A 22,073-nucleotide genomic window follows, 5' to 3' on the forward strand; every position below is an offset into this window, starting at 1 on the left:
AACGAAATGTGTGACATGTAAGGGTGAAATATTGATTGATGAGTAAAGAATTTGACCACATAATGTGTACCTGTGTACCAAAAACGATCAATTTTGCTCAGTGCTATTCATTCTTAAACATAACTCTTTGGTTAAACTCATTTCCCTCTAAATGAATGAAAGTGACCATCGTACAACATCGTTCTCAATGGCTGACATGGCATGATGGATGTAACATAGAATAAGTCAAGACTATCTGTCCAGCCATAATTGTTTTTGTTCTCAATGAGGCGGTCTTGACAGAGGCAATGGGATGTTACAGTAGATGAATAACCAAATGACAAGGACAGGAGACTCATTACCTCCTCATTAATACCAGATGCCGATGCCAAGGGGGACCAGACGGGAGATACTGGACGTCACTGGAGCAGATGCAAACCCAAGATTGAATCTAATGTCCAACCTAAACAGATTTGCCGTGTATGTTATGGAACTGAGTGGAGACCCGAAACGGTAGTGCATGCAGTCCCAAGCCTCTTATTACTGGTGCACGAACAAGAACGTAAGGATTTGCAAGGAAAGGGAACGGAAAATGCATGCAGGGCAGAGTTATTAAGTTCAATCTCCGGTGTTTACTGTACAGCTTGAGGAGAAATAGTTAAATACACAATGCAAGTCACATTATGTATTTTACATATTTTTCAGGCATTATTCCTCGCGTTAAATGGGTCACATACCGACAGAACTACAAAAGTGGGCATGTTTTTCGTAGAGTGAATTTCTTAAACCCTTAATGGAGTCTTTAATGCATCACGTCTCTGATGGGGCTTTGGAGAGGTAAACCAAGTGACAGTCCTGTAAATATTAGCATGGGGAGGTCTTATGGCATGTCTTTGTGTGTATGTGTGTTTGTGTGTGTGAATATGTGTGTGTGAGAGAGAGAGAGAGTAAGAGAGAGTGGTTTCTGATTCTCTCCACCTGCTGATGTATCCCGTCACACTTTCACAACGTAACTGCACGCCGAGTGCTTACAGAAGGACGGTGACGGGGGAGTGGGGGGTGGGGCAGCAAAGAAAAAGCTTTCCAACAGCCCTCTTCAACGCGTCAAGGAGCCAACGCATCAATGAGTTGTAAACAAAGGCAGAAGAGTATGCACACTTGCCCACTGTACACTTATACAAACAACACCCCAGTAAAGTTAAACAAGACATTGAGAGCACACAATGCATCGATTTAGAGAGAAAGGGGCGCAGGTCCCCTCAACATAAGGATATAGTAGTAGAACACAAAGATTAACTATTAACAGTCAGCAGCTCCATGGTCCCATAGCTGGGGCATCCTAAACTAACTGCCCCCTCACAACTTAGAAAGTCATTAAGTCTGAACATTTCTTAAACCTTTCCTTCCAAATGTCATTAGATGGATTCATGGGCACGGCTTAGCCAAAAAAAAAGTAGGTTTCTACAGAAAGGAATAAAGTAATAATCCGCGGCATTTTTTTTAAAAGTAGTAATAAATGTCCTTTTTGCTACTTATTGACTTACAAAACACAGTAGTGATTAAAACCCATACCCAGTTCATTAAAGCTTTTACATCTGCCTTTCTAACCACCTGGTGTCAGGGAGGTCTTTCCTGTGAAAAAATCCCTCTGATGCACATGAAGTGATGAGTTTTTATTTGGAGAAACAATAAGAAGAACTGGAGAGTTAGTATGAGCAGCGATGGAACAGGCAAAGAAAAGAGTGAGAGAGAAAAGAGCGCCACCTACAGACACACCAACTCCATCAACAGGAAATTCAATGAGAGAGACGTCACAGGGCTGGACACACTGGCTGCAAAGTGATCGGTGGGAGTTGCAGTGCGGAAGACACCACAGCAATGACCACTTAGCACCAAAGATGTCACCAAAATGAAAAACTACAACCTCGCGGATTACCACTTTAAGCCTTTTCCATGTCTGTGAAACCAAGCCTCATATAATTTCCAGTTCTCCTGCTTCCATTCACAATACATCACACACCTCATTTTCTTTTTTTTTTCATTCTCATAAAGTCCACTGGAAACTCTTTTGCCCGCCGTCCTCTCTAACCTTTCACACAGCTGAACTGGAGACCTGGACCCAGCCCACCTCTGTGTAGGCCCCTGTGACGTGCCAGTACACCGCCCCCATCAGTTTGGTCCACACCATCTGCACCTCTGTTGTGAAGCATTCTGGGAAATCTTCAGACAACACCTCCAGCATCACCCCACTCAGGATCTGGGAGGAGAGGGGTGAGCAGAAAATATGCTGTTAACATGGATAGCAGACAGAGGAGATACGAGAGAGAGAGATTGGAGGGGGATATGAAGACTATAGTAGGTGGAGGCAGGAGCGTAGGCTTTGACTACAGGGGAGAGACAGAGATGCAGTGAAACTGTGTATATAATGGGTAAACAAGGGGTAGAAAGGGGGAGAAGGTAGGAAGGAGGAAACCAATGTACTGTTACAGAAAGAGTGGGAGAGACAGGTGCGAATTGAAAACGGGAACAGTATAAAGCAAAAAAAAGCGTGGGCGAATGAGCAATACAAAGGCCAGAGACAAAACGATGAAGTAGAGAGCAAGAAAAACCATGAAGATAGGGGAAAAAAGAAATGTAGTTGTAAAGGCAAAATAAATGTAATGCCGCAGCGTCTTCACAATCTAGCTTCACATCATTCAGCAAAACTGAACTAAACAACCTCACAAGTCAGGAGCCCAGTCCCCGGGGAGACGTTTGCTTTACACAGCCAGTTATTACTTCTGTGGTTTATGAATGGTGATGACTTTCTCAGCCACAGATGCAGAGCTTTAAAAGGTGGGTGTTTCAATCAAAAATTAAACTTGAAAATTGATTTTGATTAAATGTTGTGAAATCTTTAGTACCCGTGCATGATTTACAAAATGGTTTGCTGCAATGTAAAATGTGTTTAAATTGTAGTAAAAGTGCCAAACATTCAAAATCACTTGTGTGATCTCTGTGACACTGTGACAGTATAGGTTTCTACGCATCTTAAAGGATATATCCATCTAAAACATTTTGACCGTACACTTTGCATTTCTAGGCCAACTTTATTGTTTGGTGGTGTAATATTGTGGATAACTGGACAATTGCAGATATTTCCAGTACAACTATGGAGTTGCAGAAATCTTTTAAATGTGCACTATGCAAATTTATCTCACCACTAGATGGTATAGAGCAGTGTTTCCCAAATACTGGGTCGCGACCCACATGTGGGTCGCATGAGATTTTATTTGGGTCGCCAAATACATTTGTAGTATTTCTTCCATGTCCAGTCTAGCCTATTAAGATCTATATCTGCAGTACACCTTTTAGCCACATGAGGGAGCTCGTTGTTATTTTTTTAAATTATTTTTTTTAAACCATACTCGCACTTTCCGCTCAGATCACCAATAGTGTGTTTCCGGCATATTTTCACCATAATTTGCGCGCAGCCAGCCACAATGGATGCTTGGCTGATCAAAAAGAGAGCCCCGGATAAAGACACTACTACCCAAACTACCACATCCGAGGGAAGCTGGGGTAAAGCTGAACGTGCACCGACCTCGGTGGGGAAAACAAAACAGAAAAAAGACCAGACTGACACTGCTAGCCAAACTACATTGTGATTTGGGTCGCAGTGGTTTGTCATTTTTAAAAAATGGGTCCCCAGAAAAAAAGTTTGGGAAACACTGGTATAGAGAGTAGTAACATCTTTGTGTGTACATTATTTGCAAAGAGTTTACATACACGCTCTCCCTCCCTTCCAGTCTCTCCTCTCTCCAAAACTATAAGTCACATTAGTACAGAGGCCAGCCTAGGACAAAACTTGCTAAGCTCTGTGGCTGCAGGTAAATGGCAAAGCTAAAGCAAATTGCGAAATAGAGCTACGGACCAGTCTTACAGGTCACCAATTTCGCGGCCATAGATTTCTCCTATTACAAGTAAAAAGTCAATAAAAAGCCAAGTCAGTTACATAAAAACAGTTGTGAAGCATCAGGCTAACTAATCTATTTTAACCCCCTGTTGTTGATTAAATCAGATTATATCAGCCTCTTTTTACAGTGTTTCTTTTCCCAACAGTGGCTCACCCCTGCTCTTCCAGTGGGAGAAAAGCCACCTTCTCTTGTATCTGCTTCTGTGGTATAGTCAATGTGAGATATAGCTCACTGTCCTGGGACAGTGGCAGTGCTCCAACATTACTGGTATGTTGTTTGTTCTATTGTGCACACAAGCAGCTCAGGGTAGATACTTAATTCTTCCCAAATACTTATCAGGACAGGCACCAATTAGTATAACTTGCTTGCTTGCATTGTGTTGCTACTTGATTTTTCACTGGGTGCTTTGTTTTGTCATCTTCTGATAGTGCTTATTTCCAGAGATGTTGCCAAGTCACGGCCAATCAAGACGACAGCGCTGCTAGCAACTCCTAAAAGCTCCTAGAACTCAGATTTTAGTATCACCACCTGAGCAGGGACTAAATCAGGTTCCAGGACTTAACCTGTAACCTTGTTGTTGCCAGTGGAAATGCTTTCAGAACCTGTGAAATATGGCACAGTGTGCGTCAGTAAGTTCTTTTAGTCAAAAAAGGCCATATGAAGAGTCCTAAGGGAAAGTGGGAACACCGGTGGAAAACAGCACAAAATCACAGAAGAACTCCTGGAATATACTGAACATCAAGTTCCCATTCATCATACCTTGAAATACATGGGTTCCACCTTGTGTTTGACAGCATGGGCCTTTCCCACCAAAGCCAAAACAGAGGACACCTTCTCTGGGTCATGGAGGTTCTCCACCACAGTGTTAATGGCGTTCATCACCCTGCGGGCATGGTGCCGAAGCTGGCTGCTTCGCTCCATCTCCTCTGGGTCCTCCATGTCCTGAAACTGGCTGAAGTACTGTTTGGCCGATGGGAAATTCACAAAGAACCTAAGCAGGGGAATGAATGATAGGTCAGTTGTAATTTGAAAAATCATAGACCAATAACTTTTCCACTTGTGAGTGATTTCTCCATGTACTGACAACAGTATGTGCCAAACAAATTATAATTGTATCTCAATGTGAAACCCAATTTTTCTCCCATCCTGGCAAATGACATATTTCTAGCAGATGTATCGTGCATTATTAGGTGTACATAGAAATTCCAACTAATAATACAGTATGCAGCAATGGCCAAAATATTCCTTCTCTCCCTCATCCTCTTTCAGTTCTTGCAGCCTGAGACCTTTCCGCACTGCCTGATCCATTAATGGGGATGATGGGGGTGTTGGACAAGAAATGCACGCTTACTTCCAGATCTTCTCACTCTTCAAATTTGCTATAATCCACTCCTGATCACTTTTAAATGATGCCTCCCCCATGTTATGCCTGTATTTTGTTTCAAGTTGCAAAATGGAAAATTATAAAAGCCAGACTTTCTCAAAATATCGAATATCATTCATACTGTCTTTATCATGAGAGAGACAGTTTATCCCGCATCGCAACTGGAGGAGAAAATGAAGGTGTAGATCAAAAACATGAACATGTGAGAAGAGAGAATGCTGTGAATGCTTGCTTGAAAATTAAGGTCACAAATAACCTGGGCCCTCATACATAAATGTTGTCTGCACACATAGTGGGGCTTGAAATATGTCCATATCACATGAAAATATGGAATTTATAAAAAAAAAAAAAAAATGGATGGGATTTTGTGTGTACATGCATGGATAGTTGTAAATATATGACATATTTGTACACAGTTATTTTGCATAATATTTTACACACTGTTTACAGCATAAAAAAAGCTATTTGTACTTTTGTTAGATGCTAACTGCATTTCACTGGCTCTGTACTTGTACTCTGCACAATGACAATAAAGTTGACTCTAATCTAATCTAATCTAATATAATATTCTGGACACACTGAGGAATGGAGACTCTGATGGCATAGCACTGTAATAAAGTAAAAGGTTCTAATGATATTTCATTCGAGTCAATGACATTTCAACATGCGCTATATTATTAAATTACATAGACTTCTAGTAGCAATTTCCCAGAGGAATGTTCAGGTCTAAATCCTTTATGAGTTGCTTAGTCTTAAAGCTGTCTAATTTGCACAAAAGACATCTCCCAATTTGCAATTCATTTCATTATGAGCTCTTAAGTACCATGTTTTAATTATTTGCAGCATCAGGGTGTCCAGCAATTTCACTGTCTGTCACAAGACATGCTATAATGCATTACAGCTGCTTTTATGGCACACAGGGCACATTGGAGGTGCTGGGTGCAGGATGGAAAGCTCACCTCCGCAGCCACCCTCTTATCACCAGTCGCACCTGCTGTCTTTATTCCTACTGGCACCAACCTTTATTAATGGATCATTTCATGTTTAATTACTAAAGGATCCAGCTCTTGGTGCTGGTGGCATCAAATTCAGCTGTGTCATGCCACAGCAGCAGCTTTTTTGGTTGGTGATATCCATACTAAGGCCACAAAACAATGACTCCTGCCTTGCCTAGGTCCCTGAGGTCTTGCCTTGAGACAAGTCCTTTCCCAACAGGCAGGTTTGTGCCTGGCATGGCAGCCTCCGCTGTAGGCGTTAATTGGTGAATGTGAGGCATACACTGTAAAACATTTTGAGAATTTAGCAAAATAGAAAAGCACTATATACAAGTAGTCCCTTTGCCATCTATGGCCAGTTTCAGACTATAAACCTAAATGCAATCTGAGATGCTACATGGGAATTGGTATGGTAATCAACTGTTTTTGCATGTCACAGCAACTGTCATTTGATCTGATTAAGGTCAAACTTTGCTGGCTTGTTGAGTACTGGGTCAGGACTTTTGCTACTTTTTCACTAGAACAGTAGTGTAAGAAAAAATAGGAATAAAAGAGTGAAGATTCATTCAAGAAACCAGTGGTGCACCCGATGGTATCACAGATGTTATCACTGTACATGTTTGATGAAAAATTGCTGGAAATAAACCTGACGGGATGACAGCTATGAAAATTTATTAGGCTTAACTGGGACAAAACCAATTAGAAGCCTTTAATAAGGCAAGCAAAAATCTATCTTAATGGGAACTGTGCATGCTTCACGACATTTGACTGAAGCACTGAGGCACTCAAGCATGAAAATAAGAATCTACTCAAGAAATGAGTGGCCCAAGGCTGCAAAGTCACTCTTAATATCTTGGCGCTCATTGCAAAGTATGACCAACACCCACTCTGCAAAGGATAACCTGAACTCTGGCATGTAAATGATTAGTTGTGTTTTTTTTTTTTTTTTTTTTCAACAAGGCCCTTATTTAGTTTTTGCCATCATGATCACTTGTTGTTTTCCAAAATTTTGCCACTTACTTCACTATAGAGGTTTACATATACACTAAGAAGCCTAATGCAATCTCTAACACAGGACACCAAAAAAAGCAATTAAAAATGACCTTTCAGCACAATAACACCCACTGCACGTTCACATCTTTAAATAGAAATCGACATGACACGACATTTCAGTTGTAATAGTTCATTTGTGTCTCACACACTGTGTTTACTCTGCTGGCTGCCAGACCTCTGCCAAATTCACATCATATCAGGAAGAATTTTGTTTTGCTGCTTCAGCTTTAAAGCATTCAAGAATTTACCGTGGACTGCTGTGTTTGCCACTTGTGTCGACACACTCCTGAAATTCATGATGCCAGGTGAGAGAAAAACACAAATCTACTACTTATACTTATCGGGCTGACATGAACTTTTTTCCCCAGTCGGTAGTTCATATTTATGCAAAAACAGATATGCTCTCAAAATGCCATATCTAATACTACACCATATGCACCACATTTCAGGAAATGGAAAATCGTAAAGTAGGCAGGCCCCATGGTGTTGATGGTGTTATCATGTTGAAAGGACATATTTTTTGAGTTTTTCTCAGTTCAGTTGTTGATTACCTTAGCGTTGTGGGTGTGTATTGGAGAGCAGCACTTATTGCAAGCTAAAGGCACGTTGAGCTCCACAGAGAAGTAAAGGATGAAATTTTGAACAACATAAATCATCGTAATGGCAAAAACTGGGGAAACACAGCCCAGTTCGGACATAACTGGAATTATACTTTACATGCACATTGTGCCGTGAGTGCTAAACACTCTCATATGATTGGCTTCCTCCTAGATTAACGACTCAAGTGTTTAAATTTTGTGAGAGAAATATGCATTTTCTCGCATCCGCCAAGAGTGGAATCCACCCTATACACCACTGGTACGACCAGAGGTGAGTGGCAGGAACCGTAACAGTGAAGTAGTGCTAATGAGGCAGCGGCGGTTATGATTGTTCAGTGTCTTTGAGTTTAATTGGTGGCAGGTGTGCTGAAGACTGGGGGAGTGGCTGCTGTCTCTTTTCGAAGCATGTCTGCAGAGTGTGGATCTCTCTGAAAGACACAACTCCATGTACAAAAATGAATACTGTAGCAGCGTGGGTGGACAAAATAACAAAATATCTTACTGAGGCAAAATGTTGAAATTTACTAGTAATACTGTAGCTGAATGGATGGCTTTTTGGTTAATGTCAGCTACTATCATGTATATATTGGAGCATTTTATGTTTCATCTAGCAGTTAACTTAAAGGGGTGTTACTGATATGTAACCTCCACTGTTGTCTACAGCCAATAATCTCGGCTCAGCAGAGATTCAAGATGTAATTCTTTCATTATTATGCTGGCCTTGAGCCGGGTCAGGCCCCCCAGCAGCCTGCAGGCAGCAGGAAACAGCAGCCTTGTATGTAAATGAGGATCTATATCTTTAAGAACTGACTGGCTAACTGGCTACTGTATTCCATTAGGAACTTCAGCCCTGGAATGCTAATAGAGGCTGCCCTGTATGGTTTTTTTTTTTTTTCAGCTTAATCTAAAAATGCTTGTTCTTGCAGAAATAATAGTAGCAGTTGTAATTTTACTCAAATATCCATGAAATAACAGTATCTCTGATTGCTGCAGCATTTGGGGCCACAAATCTTGTCTTCGAACATGATAACTGAGATATCAATTATTTTAATGTTTTCAAATGAGGACCCCTATTGATTTGTGTGGATTCTGTGATCTTTCTTCTGGTGCCAACATAAAGCCAAACTGGAGTCATTTCAGGGAAGCACTCTGCTGTTGTTCCCCAATATCACATGTCTTGATCAGTTCAACTAAGGAGTTCTACTTTAGGCCTCTAGTTCTAGGAATTTCTTGACCTTTCAATGGGTGGGGAGCTTTTTCTCCAAAACAGAGAGTACACATTGGATGAGCCAGAAATCTCAGCACCTGGCATCCTGTTTATTGTTGTATATCCATTCATGTACCATTCATTAATCAAATATGTATTCCCACAAATGGGATAACTTAAAATTAGACTGGGCAGTTGTCCATATGGTGACTGTCTTACAGTTTTCCCTTTGATGTTGGAGTTCAAGAGCAGCAGAGAAGAAGCAGACACCTCGTCCCTGCCTAGAAATCCCACCAGTTCTCTGCTACATGCGTAATAGACTTCTTATGTGGAAGACAGTAAGACAGTGATGGATATCTCTGACGTCTTTGGACCCTGATGAACACCAACCACTGTTTGCATAGGGAGTTATTTTAGGGTCATGTAGTAAATCCCATTCTCCAGCCACCATGGTTGATAGAAGCACAGTGTGAGAAAGAAAATGTGAATTGTCCAGTGGGATTCTAGAAATCAGCTTTTGCTTTGATTCAGGGGTTTGGTAATGTGAGAGCTGAACAAAAACTCATGGCACCTCGGTTAGAGAGATCAGTGTGTGTGTGTGTGTGTGTGTGTGTGTGAGTGTGCGATGCCAAGGCAATATAAAAATTTCCATAAGCTTAGCTACAGGGCTTTTCAGAGATTGCCAAAGGAGAAATGGAAATGGATGTCATTTCAGGCATTTTTATCTTTTCATTGACAACAATGCAAGGCTCTGCTGTTAACAAAACACATATTTACAGACATAATTACAGATTTAGAGACATACATACACAAACAGGGACAGAAAAACAGTTAGAGACATGCATGCACACACATATGTACATTCACACTAGTATTCACCTCATCTCTTCAGTCTTGACCCACTTTGACTCTTGTCAGTGCTCTTTCACTGGAGAGCATGCAGCTGAATGAAAATGCTCGTCCTGATATTTCTCAGTTTGAGTTTGGCCCTGGGCAGGTCTGCTGCCCCACATCCACCTCCCCCAGATCCTATGGTTAACAATGACTCTACCTAGCCTGCACTGTCACTAGCTTGGCTCTCCCAGCTTAATGTATACACGCACTTTTGCTTTGTGGCAGGAATAATAAATGAGCAAGTAGCTGTTGTCCTGGGTAGATAAACATGAAAGTTAACAACAGCACTTTGAGAAAAGAAAGGGCTGCTTTTCTCTCTAATGTTTTCACTCTAGAAAAATGTTCCTCTCTTTGTGGTTGGGCTTTGTGTCACTGTGATAAATGTTTAATGCCATTTAGCCAAGGCATGACTGAAAAAAAAAACAGGCATGTCATCAGGCCTTGAAAAGAGATTTTTTTTCTGATGTGGTGTTTCACTGTCCAGCAGTCAAACGTCAATGTATTGAAAGGCAATGCTGGCTTTTCAGTTTGGACTACCCTCCACAATAAAACAAATGGAGTAGAATGGTCAATGAAGTGTTTGCTGCGGTCATTTGACTTGTGCAAAATAAAATGGCATTTCTGTTTGGTTGATATAGTGACAAAGCACGTATAGGTCAGTAAAGTGTGTCACACTTGCTTGAGAAGCGAGAACATAAGTTGTACTGTGGCTGCTTGTTTAAAGTAGTTACGAACATTAAGAGTTACCACCAACTGGAATATGGAAGTAAGCCTGGTACGACAACCATAGTGCATTGTAAGGCAGTGATGCACACAAAAAGTTCTGTGATATATATGAAAATAAGCTCTCTAAAACTTCTTGTTGTAGGCATAAATTACAGGACATGAAGATCACATTCCTTCACCATGAATTGGATTATGTGACAACAACAAGTTGTTATTGTTGTTATTCCTCTGGTTATAATTGAGGACAAGCAACTAAAACTTCAGGCTGGGATAAGGCTTGGTTTAGAGTGAGGCAACCTAAAGAAATGGTTATACTTAGGAGAAAACTTAGCCAATCATTAAAACCTGAGTCAAAGTAGAAATCTTTTTATTTTGACCTTCTGCTAGCTGTTTCTACCAAGCTGATGTCAGACCACTGCCTCTTCTTTATTGTGAATGCTTTGTGGAATCCTTGGGAAAATATTCCACTCACCTCTTATACGTAGTGTGTTATATTTGCATTTCAATACATCATACTCACTTTATGCAATTTCAAGGATGCAGGCTGGTTTAAATAATAAGAATGCAACAGGCCTAATATGGGACACTTTTGCTGGTTGTAGTGCAGTGTGTTTTATCGAAAAAAAAAAAAAAAGAAGAAGAGAGAGGGGGTGTCCATGGCATGTTCTGGGCCCATACATCGTATTTATCTTATCTTATCTTATCTTATCTTATCTTATCTTATCTTATCTTATCTTATCTTATCTCTTGGCCTCTGTGGACTGACGCCTGGGTTAGCCTTGAGACAAAAAGAGAATTCTAATTTTTATATGGACTAATTGTAGAAAATGCCATTACATGCCAATATCACTGACTTAACCCATCTTACATTATTTATCGTCATCTGAAAGCCGTGCACAGTGTTGCTACTGCACTGCACTGTACTTTCTTTTCGAGAGACAAGGGAATTTGGGCAAAACGCCTAAAAGCCACCCTAAAGGCTGCTTGGTAGCTTGATACGTTTTACAAATTAATACTGACTCTCTAGACAAGCATGCCGTGAAACATTTTGTCCCTGAATGAGTCCCAGCATTTGGGATCTTGGAGAGCATTGAGCACGTTCTTGCACCTGTCTGTGCATTTAAATGAACTCATCAAACCCAAAGCAGTGCCATTAGAAGAACTTGTTAATCAAATTTTGATTAGACTTTAAGGATTTTATAATTCCGAGGAGCAGCAACAAAAAAAAAAAAAAAAAGAAAAGAAAAAAATTGAACCACTCTGCTCTCGAGAGATGCTTTTTGCATTAAACAGTCTCCATATGGTTCACTTAGGTATTGATAAATAAAAATAGCCTCTCTTGTTCTATAGTTCTGTTTTTGCCACTGTCAAATGAATATATAATTAGCACCTGTGCCTCCACAAGAATGTTAGCTGTACAATCAACACCCTACGACCCCACAACACCACAGATATTCGGAGTTTGATTGCTTTCACAGAGCTGCCATATGCACTGTGCTGCTGGGCCTGGGGTGCTCTCCCTCTTTGGTGCAATTGCATTTGTACGCATTGGTGAGATCAACCGAGGCTATTGTCACTGTCTATTCTCTCCATGCATCCAGGCAGATGGACAGACATGCGAATGCAAATCTGTGTTCACATGGGGAATGTAATGCACTGAGCCTAATAATCAGAGCTCAACCATGCAATACTTTGACCCAGTGTCAGCCTCAGGTTAGGTTAGGTAACTTAGAAACTGCTTGCCAGTGGTTGATAACTCTGCCTCCCATGTATTCCACAGCATGATAATGTTGGGCTGAAGAGTTACTCAAAATATCAACATCACAATATGGCCACATGCAACATATTTCTGACAAAAGTAATGAAGTAATGTGGTGCAACAGAGATGCCCTGGCATACAAATTGCATTTTCCAGATGTGAGAAAACAGGTTTGTTTGGACCCCACCAAAGATCATACTATCATTTTAATCGTTTGTTTTTTTCAGTCAAAACAAAGTCATGATGTAAAAATGATCACTCCCACTAAAATATTTATCATATCACTTTGACAATGTAATTGCAATGTGATGTTTATTATGATGTTGTTCATCCCTTGCATAATGTTGGAAGTTTGTAGAGAAGTTATGTCACCTTACTTTTGTATGCTGTTGTTGGCACTTCATGTGAGCTCTGCTGTCTCTTAGCCATGTGTGACAGTTTGCACAATAAAACTGTAACTTCTCAGTATTTATCTACAGCAGCCTCACCGAGATACATTCCTGGAGATTTGCTTATGTGCTTGGCAGTTTTGATGTAATCGATTTTGATGTTCATTATGGCTGACTGAGACGCGAGGACAATTTCATCTTTTCATCAGTGGAGGAGGAGCGACAGAGAATGAATTAAAGTGAGAGAGAGAAAGAGAGAGAGAGAGAGAGAGAGAGAGAGAGAGATGAAATTGAAAGGAGTGACAGAGGAAAGGACAGAAAGCAAAGCATGGAGAGAGACGTTTTAGTGCCAAAGCTTCTTGCTGTCATCCACAGATAAGAGTACAAGACAGACAGAGAGACAGACAGACACACACAGGGAGAGAGAGAGAGGGAGTGTGAGAGAGAGAGAGAGAGAGAGAGAGAAAAGAGAGAAAAAAAGAGGATGCTCTCTGCCCCTTACACTCTCTCCCTCAGGGATTCTTGTCACCCCAAACTGAAAATCAGTTTGTCTCACTCACATCAGTCGCCTTGGCTACGACAGTGTCCATTTTAACAAGCCCTTTAGGGCTTTCCTAGTGTAACAGTGAGACAATTTAGCTGGGGACAGTCAAATAAATCAGTCCCTCTCCCCTGGGGTATAAAAACATGAAAAGGAGCAAGAAAAACACAGTCAAGCAGTGTAACATCCAGTCAGTCTGCAACAACTGGCAGCAAGCCTTCACAGTGAATGTCTGTCTGCCCTGAGAAGATTACAGCCTTGGTAAAATTGTTTAATTTTATTTTTTTAGGATATATTTTGATAGCTAGAGATAAAATGAGCCAGAGAATAATAAAACAAGGTGCTTAGGTCATCTGCAGCTGAATTTAGCCAAAGATGAAAATTTAGACATAAGCTGAGCCCTATACATGAATTTTGGACAGGATAAATGAAAATGTCTGAGGCATGAAGCATCTCTGGCACTTTGGATGTGAAAGTGGTAGAGAGAAATGGACCATGGGATATTTTCTACAGCATCTTAATGAGAGAGGAATGCAATGTTCCTTCCTTCCCTACACTTGTCACATCTCTCGGTTTTTGGTGAGAGGCTGAGGGGATGGGTGCAAAACGAGCGTGTGTGTGTGTGTGTGTGTGTGTGTTAAATGCAGAATGTGTGCTGCATAAGCACTAGCATTCCTTCATAAGTGCCAGTATCCTTTGCTGACATGGCTTGGAGCTATGATAAATGGAATACCCCATCATGAGTTTTTCTCTTTCTCTCTCTTTTTTTTTTTTTTGGTTTGACCTGTATCAAAAGACAACTTATGGTGTCGCTACAGGGGGCAGAGCAGCATATTCTTCAATTTGATTTTAAGATGTACGCTACATTCTTGGTGTCACCAATGTGGGTAGCCAAGTAGAGTTACTTGCGCTTGTATACCAGACATGGATTGCAGCGAAACCTTTGCTTTACCTCCCTACTGATCTTATTTCCATGGTGACCGCTTCTAATTTACTTCACAAAATTCATTCAGAAAGATCGCCGTACTGTACAACTAGCATCACTTCAACACGCGTGAAACAAACGTGGACAGTTATCAAAACTGAAAATCTTGAACAGCTGTGCGACTGGGAAGTTCAAAACTGTCATAAGGTCAGGGGGTTATGTGTATGTGTTGCTTATGCACCAAATGCTCCAACGGTCATGGCTACCAATTTTTTCACATGCACACACAAACATAACACAACCTGACTGTAAGCTGGAAGACTGGAAAAGAGGAGTATCCTACCCATGTAGAAGCTATTCACCAAAAGCATCAGCAAACTCTGTAACATCACCGCTGTATATTTAATACTTCATCCACACCAGATTTCATTCATTTCGTTTCAGGTTTCGGCAGCTTTGTTTCTCATCAAAAAAGGTTATTACATATGACAGGCAACAGTTTCAAAGATCATACCAAGAGAAACTATAATGCACAACCTGCTCCTTCAAGCTTTGAAGACTGAGCTCCACATGGTGAGGAACTGTGCTTTCTATGCTGTGTTAAAGCCGATCTTTATATGAGGGGATTTTTTGTGAACTGGCAAGTATACAGACTCTTCCATGCTTTGCATTTAATCGCCCTCTCCTGTTGTATTTTACCTGTAACTAGAGCTATTTGTCCTTGTAACCCTTTAAGATACGCTGTTTATTATGAGCGTCACTTCACAAGGCTCTATCACATTCTAGACTGCATTTAATATAATTTGCAACCAGTATTTCAGTATCTGCCGATCACAACTTGATTTCTGGAGTTAAAGTGGAATGATGGCTGATGACTGACAAGATGTTGTTTTCAAATTAATCTGATAAAATATCAGATGTTGTCTCATCTTAAAAGCAACACTGGTCCTAAAATAGTAAATACAGTAAATTTCTGTTGATTTTTGCTTGTCTTTACATATATACATGTCTGTATTATAATTATAATAACACTTGGGTATGATTGGTGATTTTAAAGGAGAGCGCCTTGTATAGGCACTTTTCTAAAATGCATTCTGTCCCTTCAGTGTGCGCCATGATGTGTTTAGTGTAATATCAAATTGCCCAAAACAATACAACAGACAAAGACAAATATCCCAAAAGTTTACTGGCTAACCACAAAATCTTGTGGATGTGCCGGACCTGACTGATAAGAGTAAATGGAAAACCCACGACTCATTGCGACGACAACAAATCACATCTAAACACCCTGAAGTGCTGAGACAGCTGAAAAAGCTACAAAAATGAGCACCTGTGAGTCTTGATGGCACGATGTCCAGCACAGAACTCCTCTCAAACTAGATGCCCTCACTTATTTTGTGTTCTTGAGGAGTTTGTTCTGCTCAATTTTACAGAGCAATGCTCTCCACAAGGACCCAGGTAAAGATCTGGGAGCCCTACGCACTTCCCATGACTCACCTTATGAGCACGGACACACCCACGTCCTCACAGTTCTCGTAGACACGCCCCCATGTGTCCCGGATGATCTCCCTCTCGGCGTCGGACAGCGGCTCGACGCGTTCCGGCCGCTCCTCGTGCTCCATCTCTCCTCCTCGAACTCCCAGCAGCGGCGGCGGTGAGGGTGGCGGTGGAGACTCCCTGCGAGACATCCTCCTGCGGCGCAGCAGCTCGGAGGCTCCCAGCAGGGCCCGGGGGAGGTAGGGAGTGAGGGAGGGGGGGAGGGAGACGGAGAGCTGAGACCCCACGGCGGGAACTGGGAGAGGAGAGTCAGGGTGAGAAGAGGAGCGGAGAGGAGAGGGGAGAGGAGGGAGAGGGAGAGGAGGCAGCTGGCGCTCACAGCCCAAAATAAGAAAACATTCAAAAAAATAAACCCCTCAACCACCCACCAAGCTACTGCCACTCCTACTTTCTCACTATTCCAAACTCTGCCTCTCTCTCTCTCTCCTGCTCCTCTACCTAAAAACTTATTTCTCTACTCCACTGCGCTCTCTCCTCCGTTTACGCTCCTTTTCCCTTTCTCTTGTCTCCTCTCCTCTTCCCTCCTCTCTCTCCCTCTCTCCCCCAACGAGGGAGATGCTCGTCGGCTCGTGCGGCTGTTTTCCTCCGTCACCTCCACTCTCTCTACTGTCTCTTTCCGATTCTCTCGCTCCGGTGAAGGAGATGAGGCGTTTGAGGCTGTGGTGTGTGTTGTGAGGACCTGATGGACCGAGAGAGGGGTGGGGAGAAAAAGACAGAGAGAGAGGGGGTGGAGAAATAGAGGAAGGGTAGCGAAGAAGAGAGGGAGAGGGAGAGAGAGAGAGAGAGAGAGAGAGAGAGAGAGAGAGAGAGGGAGATAGCTAGGACAGGAGAGAGTGAGCATCAAGGGTCTCTGGTGCTCTCCCTCCCCTACACACACACACAGACAAACACACACACACACACACACACACACACACACACAGACACAGACACACACTAATTGTCTCTCTGAAGCATGCAAGTGTGAATGCACATCCAGACAGTCAGTATCTCTCTCTCTTTCTCTCTCTCTCTCTCTCTCTCTCTCCCCTCCTCTATTAGACACATACATTGCTGCTTGCATTGAATGGATGCAGGTGGCACGGTCACAGGACGCAACAGAAACAAGCGGCGGCGGTGGTGTTCATTCTCTGTGCTTCTCACGTGTGTATGTGTGCGTTTTGTTTGTGTTTTGCTTGTGTCTGCATGAAGGGTACTGTACCTGGTCTGTCTCAGGAGAGAGGCAGCATACAGTCAGACAGAAAAACAATACGAAAGATCTGCTTCCCCGCAAACTCTCTCTGGACATCGTGGCAGACAGCTTGTCAGGGAGAGATGAGAGAGGGAGAGTCGGCATGAGAACGAGGAGGCTGGCTGGGTGGGTAGGGGGTCACTGTGTCGTGGAAAAACAGGGAAGTAAGTGATGAAAATGCTCCTTTTTTCCCCCCTAACTACAACTCTGTCAGTCCCATTGGTATGTCCTGTATGTCCTGTTGAATAACAGAGAAATGTGTGAAAAGTGATATACAAGATGTCTAGATATTTCCTATTGGGTGTAATGTTGCAGCCACAAAACAATGGCATCTTGGGTTTGAATATTCCACTCAATACAAGTGAGATGTAGCTTCAGTGAAGCGTTGCAACCAGCAGAACCACGGAACATACATGTGCAATTTTACACAAAATGGAAAAATGTTTATTATAAATTTGAAGCCACTTAAATTTTAAGGGAAAAAAACAGAGTTCAAGGGGTTAAGTTTCATAACTGAGATAATATAACACAATTTTCAAGCACATGAAATACCACACATTTTTGAAAACATCTTTGAAAGCGAATTGATGCCAAATGTCAACAGAGAGCACTTCAGTTTATACCGCTGCAGAAAACAAGACGACTGAAGGAAGATCCCAAAGAGGTCAAACATTTATCTCTATGCAATCTGGCTTGGAGGTACTGCAAACGCCACATTTGACATTCCTTGTCTACGCTCGCATAAAGACTGGAGATGTTTGATAAACTGCTGTCTAGACAAAAGGAGAAGAGGGATGGTGGAGGACGGCGCTGATGACAGGTCTATTATGCCACCGAGGCGACCGAGGAAGCCAACAATTGAGAGATGGAGCTGTCACAGCGTTTTGCAAAATGGCAGATTTCTGCACAACACCAAAGGGTGTCACTCTGTCACTCGTCAAGACAAGATGAAGTAACTCACTCAGACATCTTGCATCTGTCACTCAGGCTATGCCGACACTCAGTATGTGACACAGGAGTCAGAAAAAATACACTCCATCTACTGTTTTGTGATTGATGTATCTGTGTAGCAATCCATGAGTGGTTCATATGAGACTCAGGATATTGTAAGTGAACTCAGAGTAAGTGTATATGAGGACAAAGTTGAACCCAAAATGTTGTTATGTGTCTGAGAGTCAAGTTTCAAGCTCCGAATCAACAACTTGCCACTGCGCCTGTGACAGAAGCAAATTCATCTCTTCTGAGTTTAAAAAAAAAAAAAAAAAAAAAACAAAAAAACAACAACAGCAAAACAGCAAAGATGAGGGTTTTAGTGTTCACAGACATATGGGATTTATGGATTTATGATGAAAAAGCTTGGCGGAAGTTTTTTTTTTTTTTTTCTGCAAATGAAGACAGCTGAAAGCATTGATCAAAACCCACAGAAGACAGAGAATGTGATTCAGACCACAGCTAACTTAATGTGGATCTCCATCAAAGCCATCCTTTCCTCAAACTACTGCAGTCCTGTCTATTGCACTTCAAATTGGATTGCATCTCTCAAGGTTTTTCTTTGTAATTCACAATTATGTTTTGACAAAAAACATTTGAGTAACAGGTACGAATGTGCAAAAAAAAAAAAAAAAAAAAAAGAAAAAAGAAAAAAGAAAAAGAAAATCAATACAGCTGTGTATCACAATATTTTTTCTCAATATTGCATTTATTCTCTAGTGCCTTGTATCAGTATGTCACTTTCGTGTTCATTGCATTGTGCTAATTTAGTTTTGATAAATTAGAATGGGATTTAATGGATTTAATTGGATTTGGATTTAATTGTTTTAAGTCAGTTCGTCACCTCATTTATCATGTAACATGTTGCATATTGTATTAGCCTGATCAAATGCTATTGGGTTGTATTTTAAAGGACCATACCAGTGATTCTGAATTTACCCACATTTTACATTGCAACAAACCAGTTTGCAAATCATGCAGAGTTACTAAGGATTTCACAACATAAATTCAAAATCCTTTGATTTTTCAAATATTATTTATTGGTTGAAAAACTCAACTTATAATGTTCTGCTTCTGTGCCTGACAAAGTTGGTGCCATTCATAAACCACAGAACTGATAATTCACTGTGTAAAGCAAACATTTCCCTAGGGACTATTTTTTGGTGGAGGGACTGTTTTTACTCCGCCCAATTTCAAGACATCAAAACACAACAGTGCTGCTACTTTTATGAAAAATTATGTGCACGACTTTATTACTGTAATGGAATACTGCTGTGAAGGAAGTTTGAAGTCTCTGAAAGTTCATCTTCATATCATAGGGGCCCTCTGGTAGCTCACCTGATGGAGTGCATACCATGTATCAAAACTGCAGTGGCCCTCTCTCTTGCCTCCTATTCTTGTGTCTCCCTACTGTCACTATCAAATAAAGCAGAAATACCGATAAAAAAAAATCCATACTGTAGTGGAATGAATAGAAATCAGTGGCTGGATAAAATGCCTGGATGATACTGGAGCTCTAAATGACTGCAACGAATGCTTGCTTTGGGAAAACATTAGCAGAAATGTGAAGTATATACATTTTGTAGATATTACACTCAACATGCAGAGTCACTGGTTTGGTCTTTTAAGCTGTAATTTCAATCACTTCTGAGTACTGTGTACGTATCATGATACAAATGGTAATATTATCCATGTATCATGATATCTACTGTACTGTCAGGTCCTCAACAACACCCAGCTGTAGTAACAGGTATCTGCACTGCTATGACAGCTGCTTTTGAAATAGCAAAATTATTGAAGTTTGCAGTTTTCCATTTACAGTGTAACAGCTGGCCAATGATAATCCCGTAATACTGTAATAGGTTTTTTTATTCTTCTAATGCACAGACCACTAAACTTTGAGTGAATTCTCAAATACGTCCCACTATGAAGCATCATGCCAGAATCATGCATGATGCACATTTCATTAACATGCAAGACTTTAGCCTCCACTCCAGCAGACTGGTCAAATAGGTCAGCAGAGCTGGAGCAGATCTCCAAATACCCACAGTTGTCTTATGCTGGAGCGCATTGATTTGATGGGGGGAACATAGACCATTAAGATGACTACTTCATCACTGATACTATAAACAGCTGGCGTTTCTCTCTCTCTCTCTTACACACACACACACACACACACACACACACACACACGCACACACGCACACACACACACACACACACACACACACACACACACACACAAAACAATGCCTTGTATTCTCTCCTATTTTCTATGAATCTATACGGAGTATTATCCATGCTTGATTAGACCAGTTCAGGATTAGTGTTCATGCACTGTGATCAAATCAGTATGACAGAAGAAGGACTGGAACGAGACGCAGAGACAACTATGACAAGAAGGCTTTGTGTGTGTATGTATGTGTATGTCTGTGTGTGTGTGTGTGTGTGTGTGTGTGTGTGTGTGTGTGTGTGTGTGTGTGTGTGTGTGTGTGTGTGAGAGAGAGAGAAAGAGAGAGAGAGAGTGATAGACCCACATAAATAGCCCACGCATTACTGTGACTTGAAAGCAAAGGCCGAGCTGGACTACATTGCTAAGAATTATGACCTACAGTATTTATTTTAGGTTGTGCACTTAAATTTGTCATAATTCCCAGTCCTTGTCCAAGCTCACAGCAGTGTTAGCCTGGTCCAGTACTTAAACTTGCCTGGGTTAGATTGATAAAGATCTGATGCTTGTAATAAAACAATATCTTAGATTGGAGAATGGGTCCCAGTCTCTTTTGTTGATCTTGATCAACATTCAATGATCAACAAAGGAGTGATATGAAGGTCCAGACCTTTTCAACTGAGCCAGAAACACAAAACTTAACAGGCTATGCAAAGGCATTTAAGTAGAACAAACCCCTAGAGTCAAACATTTCCTGTATAAAAGAAAGTCAGTGGCATCAAAACCTGAGTAGTGTGAGGCTATTCTCTCATTTGCATGACTGTGTGGTGGTTTGAGGACAGGATAATTGTTTGTTTGTGTGTTTTGTGTGGGAACTAGGAATAATAATTGCTTTTGCGGTATCAAATAATGGGAATTCAAATACGCTGATAAACAAAATGGCCCTGGAGGCTTTCAGGGAGACCACACGAGTATGAAGAGTTTAGTTTAATTTAGCTATTACTTAGTTTCCTCGAAGAAGGTGCAATGACAAAAAGGATCAGGATGACTGGATGTTTTTTTTTTTTTTTCCCCCCTCTTTTCTCTTCTCAGGGCTAGCTTCCCTAATGTGATAATCTTCCCACTTATGGTATGGACAGATTTGTAGTCCAAAGCTCTTTAAAGTCATGTCTAATAACAAAATCTCCTCTTAGGTGGGGTTGCTTGGAGACATAATCTTATCAAATAGGGATATGTGGTCTAAAGCAGTTTTCAAAGTGGGGCCATGGGACCCTCAGTGGTCATTTAGGGACTTTCAGCGGTCTTCAGCCAAATGAGGAATAATTTAATCCCGCTATAACTGAATTCTGTAGAAACTGTTGTGATAAAAATAAATGTATGAATGATTATTTCACTGTAATGTCCTTTTGATTCTGTTCATCTGGGTTATAGTTAAGCATCTATACAATTTAAAGCTAACACAAACACAAATATGATTTCATATCAGGAACTGCAGGGCCACATCACTTCAAACGAGGCTTAATGAGAGGCCGAAACATGAAACAGATTGAAAACCATGTCAACAGTCTCCACTGATCTTCTCCATAGGAGCTCTCGCCCAGTGAAACGAGATTCAAGTCAGCACGTTTCTCTGGCTCCATCTAGTGGTCAGTCGGAGTAGGCGCAACTGAAACCGCTGCGAGCGGCTCTCCAGTTTTGCCAGCTTCCCCGCCAAGTTG

The 22,073-nt window shown here is 41.3% G+C and overlaps 1 protein-coding gene across 1 annotated transcript; it reads right to left on the reverse strand.

The window, feature by feature from the left end:
• Window positions 1-2,071: 2,071 nt before the first annotated feature.
• On the reverse strand, window positions 2,072-21,940 carry cygb2 (cytoglobin 2). The gene is made up of 4 exons (XM_030081241.1): window positions 21,928-21,940; window positions 15,905-16,037; window positions 4,695-4,926; window positions 2,072-2,236 (listed from the first exon to the last, which is right to left on the reverse strand). Exons 1-4 carry the CDS (start codon window positions 21,938-21,940, stop codon window positions 2,072-2,074), a joined length of 543 nt encoding a protein of 180 aa, XP_029937101.1.
• Between the last annotated feature and the right edge of the window lie 133 nt (window positions 21,941-22,073).

This window comes from Myripristis murdjan, chromosome 1 (assembly GCF_902150065.1).
Source record: "Myripristis murdjan chromosome 1, fMyrMur1.1, whole genome shotgun sequence".
NCBI lineage: Eukaryota > Metazoa > Chordata > Actinopteri > Holocentriformes > Holocentridae > Myripristis > Myripristis murdjan.